Source organism: Quercus robur, chromosome 3, assembly GCF_932294415.1.
Source record: "Quercus robur chromosome 3, dhQueRobu3.1, whole genome shotgun sequence".
NCBI lineage: Eukaryota > Viridiplantae > Streptophyta > Magnoliopsida > Fagales > Fagaceae > Quercus > Quercus robur.
The window spans coordinates 2279758-2292224 of NC_065536.1; the positions used below are offsets into that span (position 1 = coordinate 2279758).

General features: G+C 35.1%; 1 protein-coding gene across 1 annotated transcript; it reads right to left on the bottom strand.

Annotated features, from left to right (window-relative positions):
* Nucleotides 1-4261: 4261 nt before the first annotated feature.
* LOC126716671 (peroxidase 5-like) lies at nucleotides 4262-5697 on the bottom strand. The gene is made up of 2 exons (XM_050417601.1): nucleotides 5362-5697; nucleotides 4262-5187 (listed from the first exon to the last, which is right to left on the bottom strand). The coding sequence occupies exons 1-2, from the start codon at nucleotides 5575-5577 to the stop codon at nucleotides 4420-4422; spliced, it is 984 nt and encodes a 327-aa protein (XP_050273558.1). The 5' UTR covers nucleotides 5578-5697; the 3' UTR covers nucleotides 4262-4419.
* Between the last annotated feature and the right edge of the window lie 6770 nt (nucleotides 5698-12467).

Here is a 12467-nt window from a genome sequence, read left to right on the forward strand (position 1 = left end):
TTGGTATGCTAGCAATATCTCCTTTTTCCTTTTTAGGAACCAACATTCAGTCAACCACAACATGTCTTAGCCTTCATTAAGTGCAATTGAATCAGTTTATGTAAAATAGAAAAAGTGGTGAATTTTACACATTTTGTATCACGCCCCAAACCCAAAAAGGTCCAAAGCAAGGCAAAAGAACCATTAGGAGAGAGACTGTAGAGGATTTTTCTTTTCTTTTGTCCACAGGATGAGAATATATAACCATACTAAAATCTCCACATTACAAGTCAGAGCTTTATAACACACTTACGAATAATAACTAAAAAATCATGTGCCTCCATGTAATACAGGAATGTATTACAAAACTTCAATTGGATTACACAAAGTCACAATCTTAGCAAGAATAAGGAACCTTAACATCGAGTTTAGGCCTACCACGCCTAAGGCTAACAAACCTCAAGTGCCTAACCTTCTATAGAATTAATCAAGACCTTGTTGAACATAGCAAGATCAAGTCACCAACTATTTACAATAAAAGTCTCCGAATTTAACATGGCACTCCAATCATCACCAATGAAGTAAGCTCCATACTTGAGGTATAGCTAATTGATCTAAAAAACTGTTAGAGGGTGAGATGAGCTAAAACCCAGTAAATAGCTTAATTAATGGAGGTGGAGGAAATGCAAGTCTCATGATGATGAACAGTTTATAAAACATGTTTTAGTTTAGAAAATTTCTAACTGAATCTTACAAGATCATTTTCTATAATAATATGACAAGAATGATTAAATGATGAAACATAAAGTTTCTCAAAATAATACCATAAAACTATATACTATAATCTGTGAGCACTAATAATATAATTCCAAAGGCATAAAATCTAACATGCGGTAATTTATCACAAATATACCACACTACCATATAGACCGGTTGGGGGATCCACTCATTCATAATTGGCATGATATTGTCCTCTCTGGTATGCAGTCTCTTGGCCCGATAGGTAGCAGCCTCACCCATACACTCAAGGTTTTGTCTCTCCCCTAATGGGCAGCAGGGAGAACGCATCAAATAGGACCTCTTTTGCATGTGGTCTTTTGGCCCCATGGGCGACAATCTTACCCACACACAATCAAGGAACCTCTTCCCCCCGTAGGCAACAAGAAAGAACATGTCATCCCAAGTGAAAAGACTATGGAAACCAAATCGAGTGATCACTAGGAAATCACACAATGGCATAAGGTTAAAACAACATAAAGCTCACAAGTTACATGTACTTTCAAATACATAGTTTATATTCAGGTAATTTCAAAAAAACCTTAAATAATCTAACTTTCACAAAGTTTTTAAGGTTTTCAACTTTATTCTTGTCAAAAAGATTTTCTATTAGTTTCCCAAATAACAAGACAAGAAAAGCATCTTTAAATTTTCCAATACACCATAAAATCAATGAATTCCATATGAAAGATTAAATAAAAAATGCTCATATTTTCCATGTCAACAATTCATGCATTTCCCCAAATGCAATACCAAATATAATGCACTTTTCATATATAATAATATATAATAGGGTCATAACACAACACTTTTTAGAAAAACATAGTTCCACAGATAATTTCCCAAAATGTGTTTGACCCAAAAACAACATTTATGCAACATGGTTATTTTTCAAAAATCCCATTAAAAAGTTACTTACCTTGCAACCCGCAAAAAGTCTAATTCTCTAAGCTCCAAAAAAGATTAGCTAGAATCTAAACAATATCAAGCAAACCAATCACAATAAGCATAAAACTTGAAATTGTATCTAGCTACAAATTAGGAATTGCCAAATAAGCAATTGATTAGGCAAGCCTAGTATTTAAACTCATCAATAATGTATTCCTCTTCCAAAGTTTCCCAACAATTTAATTCACAAGGCATAGGCTCCAATTTATAAAATTAACCCATTCAATGTATTATCTCTAACATCAAAACCTCAACACCTTCTAAGTACTTCCTACAAGATTTACACCACATCAACAAGAGACCCATGATACCAAAAATCATAATATCCTCCAAGGCAAACAATTTGAATACTTAACTAGCTCCAAATAATCAATAAAAAAGTATACTCACCGTTTATTTCACATTAAGAAGCCAAAACCCCAAAATCTTCACCACTTAGATAGTCACCATTGTAAAAATCATATATCCACTCATCAAATAATTCCATCAATACAACCCATACATAAAAAACACATGAATATCACTTCCAAAGTTCATAAATCACGTGAATATCATTATCAAAACTTGGACAAAAATAAATAATTAACCTCATGCAAAAGTACAAAACCGACAAAAAAGATTAGAAAATTTTAGCTCAAATAAAAGGGATGAAAATGCTTAGAGGTTCCTAAGGTTTTTCCAATGACCTTGCTGGAAAAATAATGGTGGAGATGGTGGTATGGAGTGGCACCGGTGGGAGAGTAGGAGGAAGTTTGAAAGAAGTGTGTATGTTTAAGTGAAGAGAAAAGAAAAGAAAGCAAATGAGAATAAGAGGGATGGCCAGCTGAGAGAGAAGAGATATTTGTGTAAATGAGTGGCGGGGTGATGGGATAGGTGGGGCATGTGGGACCCAAAATTTTTTGTGTCCATACCTTTTTTTTGTTTTTTTTCCCCCTAAAACTGGGATGTTACATTTTGGCTAAAAAACTACTCATATTAGTGGGTCTATAATACTGTACCTATGTAAAAATGTTACGGTATATATATTTACACAGTTACTGTAGCTTTTTATTTGATTATTTTATTTTATTTCTCTCTCTTCACTTAGCCTTGTCAGATCTCTTCTCTCTTTCATTCCATGACTCTCTTCTATGCCTGGAGAAAGAAGAACGAAGAAGAGGAAAAAGGAAGACCAAGTCATCACCACCGTAGCCCTGCACCACCCATCCACCCTCTAACCATTACAACAAATCATCATAATCAAAACAAAATCAATCCAAAATTAGTGGAAATCAAATCAAAATAAACTCAAGCCTATCCTAAATCCAACTCAAAATCAACCAAAAACATAAGCAACTCAAAACAAAATACAATGGAAAACCCAAATCAACCTAAACCCCAAGTCGTTGCCTCTGCTAAGGTAGCTCATCGCTGTCATCACCGCTGCCATGAAAGAGAGTGACAATAAGGCTCTGGTGGAGAGATACTTTTCAAATTTGAGAAATCCAAAACCTAGCCAGCATTGCAGTTGCCTTAGCCTTGGAGACTCGCGACTGCTGTCGTCGCTACCATGAGAAGGATAAGGCTCGGATGGAGAGAGTTTTCAAATTGATGATTTGAGTTGTGGGGGCTAGTTTGAGAGTGAGAGTTTTTTAGAAAAGAAACCATGAGATATGGTTCAGAAAAGAGGGAGAGTGTTTCAACGTGGGTTAATAAAATAATAAAAAAAGAATAAATAATTATTATTTAAAGAAAAAAGAGTATATAATAGATAAACTTATGTGATTTTCTTATAAAGTATCTGTGTAAAATAGAAAAAGTAAGTTCTAATGCTAAAATATATATATATATATATATATATTTATATATATTTTTAAAAGACTGATGTTAATGCTCTAACTCATGAGAAATTATTCATTCCTCCTCACTCTTTAAACATGAGGGGTGGGTCCCAATATAGGACCCATGGTAGGGCCTACACCTTTTATGAAAGAAGGAAGGACTTCCCTTATTGGAGTGAAAAATTTATTCTAACTTATTGTGCCACTTATCTAGTCTTTATAGCAATTAATTTATATAAAATACTTGACTAAAAAAACATATTACAAAGTAAACCATATTTAAAATGAGATTCACGTCAATGGATGAGTTTCATGTAAAGTCAATGTTTCACATAATTTTTGCATCTTTTAGTCTTATTCGGTGAAAGAAATTGTACGCTTCATGTAAGTGCCAAAGTTAAATGGGCAACTATCATGAGCCCTGTAACTCGATAGTATTGTCTGAATCTTAAATGGGAGAACTCATGTTTGAATCCCCTATATATTATATTAAAAACAAAATTAGAGGGTTATTTATTGAATTTGGTTGAATGAAATATCAAAATCTAAGATAGAGTCAGCTAATTGAACAATAGCTCTTTCAAAAATTTGTGTATTTTTATTTTATTTTTTTATGTTACATCCACAGCAAACATTTTTGTATGATTTTTTCGAAAAATAAAAAATAAAATAAAAACATGGTTGTAAATAAAGCAATGAAAGTAATTTTCAAGTTCCATGTACAAATGCTATGCACATTTTGTAACATCCAACGAATACAAGTTTATCCCATTAATTTCTCAACAAAATTTGTGCGAAATCTTACAAAAGAATCAATTTACATTTGAATCAACATTGAATAATGAATCAATCTAAGAAAATAATTTCAATAGTCACACCAATGAACCTATAATATCTAGTTCACAAACCTACAATCTTTCCTAATCTCACCTTGACTTCCTATAAGCACATCAACGTAACCCATTTTCACCATAGCTGCTGCAAACTTATAAGACCATGTTTCACCTTGCTTTGCATTATTCTTGACAATTCCAACCGTTGAAGGGCTACTCAAAAGAGATTGATCAGAGGTTAATAAGCCATGGTGGTTCTTCAAATTTATATAGTACTTATTATCTAGCCTATTTGGTGTAAGTACATCAAGTGGTACAGTTGGATCGACATTGCCAGCATTTTGTGGACACTTGGCCTTTAAGTCTCTAGCAAATATAGGATCCATTGAAGGGTCTTGTGGATTTGTTTGACTGAAATTGTATAATCGCTTTGAGAAAGAAGAACAATGTGACCTTCCTATAGAATGTGCACCAGAAAGTGTCACCATTTCATCAAGACTAAGTCCTTTTCGTGCAAATCTTTGTTCGAGTTCCTGAGCATTGAAGGTAGGTGGTGGAAGGTTTTCAATAGGCTCATTTTCACGTGACACCCTACCATCACGACGTCCTGATGGAACTTTGTAACTTATGCCCCCAACTTTGTAAGCACTGTCACGAGCAGCAAATGCAATAATGTCTGCACAAGAGACTGTTTGTGGGCATTGAGCTTCAAGTGCGGCCTTCGCCTCAAATATCACTTCAAATCCTCTTAAGCTTGGATTGTTGACTGGACTATCTCTCTCTGCTGGATTTCCGGGGGTTGAATCAAGTAAGACAGAGGCATCACAACCCTGGCATAAATAACATTGAAAATAAGATTTAACTCCAACAGCTTAGTAATTAAGTGGCTTATAAGGTATATTCTTTTTGCGGGAACATAAAGGAAAAGTAGAAGAGTGCAAATTTAGGTACAGATTCTAGTGAACATATAACAAGTTAACTGGTGCTGCAAAGTGCTAACATACCCTGACAAAACAGTCATGAAAATGCATTCTGATGAGGCCAGCAGCGAGACCAGGGTTGCTTGATACGGCTTTGATCACAGCGTTTCTCACAATGGTCTCTGCAGAAGGACAAGTTGATTGATAGTAACCCACTTTGAGTGATGGCATCGCCAGTGACATTGACACCATCATAGACATAGTAACAAAGAAAACCAAGCAAAATTTGGTTGTTGCCATAGTTACTCTACAACCCAATAAATATCGCAATACTCTAACGAGTGAATGAATAAGACTCAAGTGAAACAAGAAAGAAAGAACAGATAAAGAAGAATATTTTAAGCAAGAAGGAGATGAAGATAAAGGTTGTTGTTAGCAAAGTATTTATAGGAATGAAGTTAGTGAAGATGGGACTGGCAGTTTTTCTTTGAAAACCAAAACGTGTATTTCTGCATAGAAAAAAGGCTTGCAGCTGTCTAAGTTTGAGGGTTTCCATGGTAACAAAGAGGAAACAGTCCTCTTTGGCTCACTCGAAGATCTTTCCATCCTATTAGCCTCTTAGGTTTTGAGTGGGTAATGATGTATTTATGTTCTTTTGACTTTCAGGGATGTCTACTTTGCAATGGGGAGGGTAAGAAGGTAAAATAACGTACGTGTATATATATATATATAACCAACGTACAGGCATCTTATGCAGACTAAGTCAGTTAGCTTAATTTTCAGCTTCTTTGTTTACGGGTTCTACTTTTTCATGACATTTTAATTAACACCTTGATTAGGACAAGGAAATGGATGGAAGTCTGAACGAAAGGGATAGTGGATCCCACCATTTTTTCCACCGTTTGAGAGTTTTTCAAGAGTGAAAGGAAAAAAGTTAGGGAATATGATCATTTTACTTTAAAGATTTCAAATACACTAGGAAACTAGAATTAAAAATATATATTTCTATCTTTTTCTATTCAGTTATATTTTTATAAAAATCTATTTATCTCATTTCTTTTATTCATTCTATATATGTTATGTGTGTGTGTATTACAATTGATAAAACAAGTAAACAATCGAGTAATTATTCAGTATTTTATATATATATATATATATATTCTATCATAGTATAATTTAAGTGTATATGTGTGTAAAACTCACTCATGGAGATTTTAACTCTAACCCTTACTCTCCACACCCCATAACCACTTATACTTGTGGAGTAACCATTATACTAAGGTTGTGCGGTGGTATTATTCTGTATTCTCAAAATATAGTACCATGCTCTCTTCTCTCACTTAACGGCAATGAGGTCTACTTATTAAATTTATAATTTAATCTACCATTCACATATTGTAGGAGAGAGTACTTAATAATTTCCATGATTAAGCATGACAACTAGATAGGTCTCCCATTGACCGAGTAGCTAGCATTTTATTATCAATCGGAACTCATTTAAGATGATCATTTTTATGTCATCCCAAGGAAAAAGTCAATTCTCTGTTTGATGAAATGTCTTTCTCATCTTATAAATCCCTACTTTTATGTTGTGGACTAAAGACAAAATGAATAGTTGTGAAAAGACAACTTTTATAGCTTAGTTCAACCACTCAATGTTTCTCACACATTTCTTTGTAATATTTTTTTATAGTTTGGTTAGATAAAAAAATATAAATAAAAGGTTACTAAGGTCACCTTTTTTATTGATTTATAATTAATATAATGTTGTTCAGTGTAAGTGTTTGAAACCAACATTTCTCAAGACACTTGTTTTGGTATGCTAGCAGTATATCCTTTTCCCATTTTAGGAACCAACATTCAATCAACCACAACATGTCTTAACCTTCACTAACTCATGAGAAATTATTCACTCCTCCTCTCTTTTCAAACAGGAGTGGTTCCCAATGTGGGATTGATGGTAGGGCCTACAACTTTTGTGTAAGAAGGGAGGATTCCCCTTATTGGAGTGAAAAAATTCTTCTAATTCATTGTGCTGCTTATCTAGTCTTTATAGCAATTAATTTATATAAAACATATTACAACGTAAACCTTATTTAAAATGTGATTTATGTCATTTGAAAGTAAAACTTTACAAAAAAAAAAAAAAAAAGGATTAGTTTAATGTAAAGTCAATGTTTCACATAATTCATTGCTCAATCGTTGGTGAAAACAATATTGTGGGGAGTTTGAACAATTAATTTTTACATCTTTTGGTCTTACTTGGTGAAAGAAATTGTACGCTTCACGTAAGTAAATCTATCACAGTTACCGAGTTAGGCTCTGACTCCATAGACTTCCTTGATCTAGATCTTGTTCTCACATGAACCACCTATTCATGCCTTGATCTTCAGTACGCTTGATAGTTGAAGGTTTGGCAGCAACTTTACTCCACCGTTACTAGCAATATGGATTTGATCTCTGCTTGTAGAGTTAGAAGATTACAAAACCTCACAAATCTCACATGAGTGTCTCAAGACTTAAAAAAATGTGTATTAAAGTTTCCCATTTATACCTAGCAATGTTGGACTCAAATTCTAAACATTTCGTGGGCTGTTGGGCCTAATTTAAAATTTTGCAGAATTGCAGTTCGATTGGTTGAGCTTGATAGTTTCTAAATTCTTCTTTTTGCCACCTTTATGTTCTTGAATCTTAACTTGTATCAATTTGATTAATGTCTAAAACACTTCTAAGACACTAAGATCTTATACTAGACATATTTTTGTTCTCGGTTTTTCCAACATACAATAAAATTAGAACCTAAACATTTAAGACTAAATATTTAAAACCTAGAAGGGGGTATTATTAAGTGAATTAGATGCTCATACATTTTAATATTAAGTGAATAACTGAATTAATGGATATTTATTATAATAATAATAAAAATTTTATAGATACATTCAATTTAACAATATGCTTGGATGTACTCGTGATTAGTGAACAACAATTTCACTCTTTCATCAATTGTCAATGGTGAGCCCATATGTATGTGATGAATTCAATTACAAATTAATATTCAAATATGTTGTGAAATTGGGTGTGAATTTGAGTATGTCTACAAACGGATTGTGATAATAATAGTTTATAAAATAATATGGTGGTTTCAACTTTAAAGGGTGTTCAATTTTGTGTGGCTAAGCCCCACAACTCGTTTGGCAATTTATTTAAGAGGCTAATACCCGTACTCGAACTCAGGACATATTACTTTTAATTAAAGGAAATTTCTATCACACTAAGGCTAGACCTCAAGTCACTTACCTGGTCATCATAGAAATTGTGTTATATAAACAACATGATTGATAACATGTTTCAAAGTAACCCATTTTTAAAATGGGATTTACATAATTTGAAAGAAAAACTGAAAGTTCAAAAACGTGTACAAAAACACTTTTGAACGTTTAGACCCCCAAAAACCAACTTAACCAACACAAGCAATATGTCAAACAACTAGTGTGCGGAAACTTAACATATGCTATAATATGAAATTGGTTAAACAACTATCTAAGCCAATTAAAAACACAGCAGATAATGTAAAGGTAGAGATAGAGAGGAAGGAAGATGCAAACACACAGATAACACCCGATGTGTTATCGAAGAGGAAACCGAAGACCTCGGCGAAAAACCTCTCCGCCGCCCTCCAAGCGGTAATCAATCCACTAGAAAATACAGTTGGGATACAAGGACAGCAATAGACCCTCCAAGCCTAATCTACCCAGTGCACCTAAGCCCTCCAAGCTTCTTGCTCCAACGAGGTTGCGCCGAACCTTTTTCTTTTCTAGCTTCCCGGATTCCGCTACTAAACCATAGCATCCGCCATCTTTGGCATCTTCCAATGCTTCCCAAAACTCCAAGAACACTCAACACTCTAAATGGGTGTGGGTAGTGTTTGGATAGAAATCTCCTCTCAATAGGTATGACAATGAGAGAGGGAATGAGAAGAGACTACAAAGATTTCTCTCTAAGAATGAGTAGCTCTCTCTAATTGGGTGGGTGTTTTGAAGAAACCTCTTTTAGGGTTTTTCTTTCTGAATAGCCACACATATCTTGTGGTAATGAGGGGTATTTATACTGGTGTGAGAATGGAATACGAAGAGTCAGTTTTTCCAAAAACAGGGCTGGCTGGCGACTTGACCTCGCGACTTGACTGAGTCGCGAGTTCAAGTCGCGAGCTAACTTAATGGCTAGTCTGGATTTTTGTCGTGTAGTGCTCCAGGTGGCGTGACTGTTCAGCTCCCCTGCATGCTCTGCACGTGAGCAACTTTTGGCGGCTTGCAAGCCGCGAGCCACCCGCGAGTCCTAACCGCGAGTCTCTGCTTCACTGCACTGTCTTGAGCATTTCTTCACACTCTCTCACACACTACCCTTACATGATTCCCACCTAAATACAAGGTTTCTAAGTGCTATATTACAAGCAAATTTGTCATGGAATAAAGCCAACACATGGTTGATTAAATTCAACCTTACAATCTCCCCCTTTGGCTATTCCATGACAAAACACCCTAAAACAGACTCTAGACTTAAACGTGAGTTTGGGAACAATGGCAAAACTCACTCACACCTAAATCTAGAAACTGTGCAGCTCTTGAATCATATGAACATGAATCTCCTGAAACACAACAATACACCATGATCATTGTATGTAGAAAAGCATGAAATACATATGAAGCAAGCAATATGTGATCAAGCAAAGATGGAGTTAAGAAACAAACCATGGCTTGATCAACCAAGTGAACACCACAAGGTAGTGATCACAGTGCTCATTCACACTTGGAATGAACACAAGGACATACAAGTTAACAAACACAAGGCAAGACACTTGTATGCTCAACACTCAACCAATGCATAACACACAAGGCATATGCATCTAGGAACAATCCTACAAGGGCACAAGAGTGACAGTACATAACCAGAAAATGCATGACATTTGGATAGAAGTACTGATTTAACAAAAACATAGAGGCTGCATAAAGCATGGTACAAACCATAAAGCCTACAAACATAAACCCTAAAAGCTTACAAAAGCAACATGGGTACAAAGCACATTATATTGAATAAAAACTTAAACAATATAAACTAAAAGTGCTTAAAGTTTCTCCCCTTCAAAATGATGAGAAGCTATGATGCACTTGGAACATATATACTTGTAACCTGAAACACTTGCACAAAACACATTAGACCCTCGAGGTAAAGCAAGTAATAAATGACAAGTATAATATAACAAGTATAGAAATGACTACAATGATCACATAGCAAAGCAAATGATCATCTGAACATGCATTCAATGAAGCATAATAACATAGGGATATATGCATGTCCAAAGCACAAACATGATGCAATGAGAACAGCAAAGCATAACACAAAGCACCATAAAGCCAACAAGAAAACAAACAGAACAAGGTTTTCTAGTTAACACAATGTCTTCTCCCCCTTGGTATATGCATCTCCCCTATGGAATATCTCTCCCCCTACAAATGTGCATGAGAAATAGAATTTCTCCCCCTAAGGATGTGCACAAGAGTCATATAGAAATGACAAAATACTCCGAAACATACTCTAGAGTATACTCTCCCCCTTTTTGTCAGGAATAGACAAAGGGTCAAGAAGAAACGAGGGCAAGATATGAAGGTATGAACAATGCTAATGATGCATGAGGGATGCAAGATGAATGAGAAAATGAAGCTCAAATCTAAGACAAAGAAACATGCTACAAAGCATAAGGTAAGCATGACATGCTAGGATGAAGAAATAAGGTAAAGACCAATGCATGACAAGGGTAGCAAAGGTGTGTGCAAGAGGTGGCTAAGTGCAATGCATGACCAATGCATGAAAAATGCACATGTGGGGCAAAGTGTGTTAAAATACACAACCAATGAACCAAACATGTTCCTAATGAGGAAACATGAGAAACCCTAAAGTTTGGTACTCATCGGAGTCCAAACAAGCGAGAAAATGTCTAAGAGGCATTTTATCAAACACCTAGCATGCACACTATGAACAAAAATATGAAACAATGCATGAACATCATGAAATCCACCCTTAATACATGTTCTTTCTGCCACAAGGGGCCAACATCCAATGCATAACAACAAAAGAAACCAATCCCATGAAGAAAATTGACAGAAAATAAGTTTTCCCAACCCCAATGATAAAAATCTCAACCAAGAGCACAAAACTCTCCAAAACATAATCCAAGGATCAAAAATAATGAAAAGAGTTTATAATTACCTTAGAGATATTAATGGATTGAAAAACCATTCAAATTGGTTGGGTTTTGATGTAAAAATATTGAAAGAGGGGTTTTAGAGAGGATGGGAGAGGTTTAAAACAAGTTTCCCACGAAAAAGCTCTTTAAAAAGCTGATTCTGGGCGACTCGCGACTGGCGAGTCGCGAGCCAAGTCGCGAGCGAGCCGCGAAACCTCTCTGTCTGAGCTCGCGGCTTAGACTCGCGGCTTGCAAGCCGCCAAACCGACCAGCCAAAACTGGCAGCTTGCTGGCAGCTCACGCAAGTAGCCAAAATGAGTGGCCAAAAAATCTGACACTTGTTTTTCAAACCAGAACATGTTTAAACATTGAAAAACAAAGTAAGCACTAAACATAAACACAAAAAGTGATAAAAATCACTTCCAAAAACATATAAAATGATCAAAAATATTTTTGGATTGAACCATATATGATTGAGCACACACACATCACATTTAAACAAGTACAATCTAACAAATGAATAAGACATTCATTGAACATTAGGCATGTGTGTTGTGTGTGTGTGTATCAAATGTGGAATAGTCCTTAGTCTAGAGTGAAGCTTCAATGATCAATTCAATCAAGTCATACACAATTAGTGCTAAGTCAAGTGGTCTATCTCAATTATAGAAATGAGCATATATGACCTCCCACACAACTTGATAACATAACTTGGAGCTTATCATTTGACTCCACTTTCAATCATAACATTTGATCTTTTTGATCTTTTGAGGCAATCATCTCTCATTGTGAGATAGATATATAACATTTCTCTTTGAAGAACAGGCCTTTGGCCTTTTTGAAAGAACATTCACTTTTAAAATAAGGTCGCTTACCCTTTTTCCTAGTCAAATACTAGAATGTGCGACAGGCTTTTGCTGCTCAATATCTCTTTTCATTTGGAGATTTA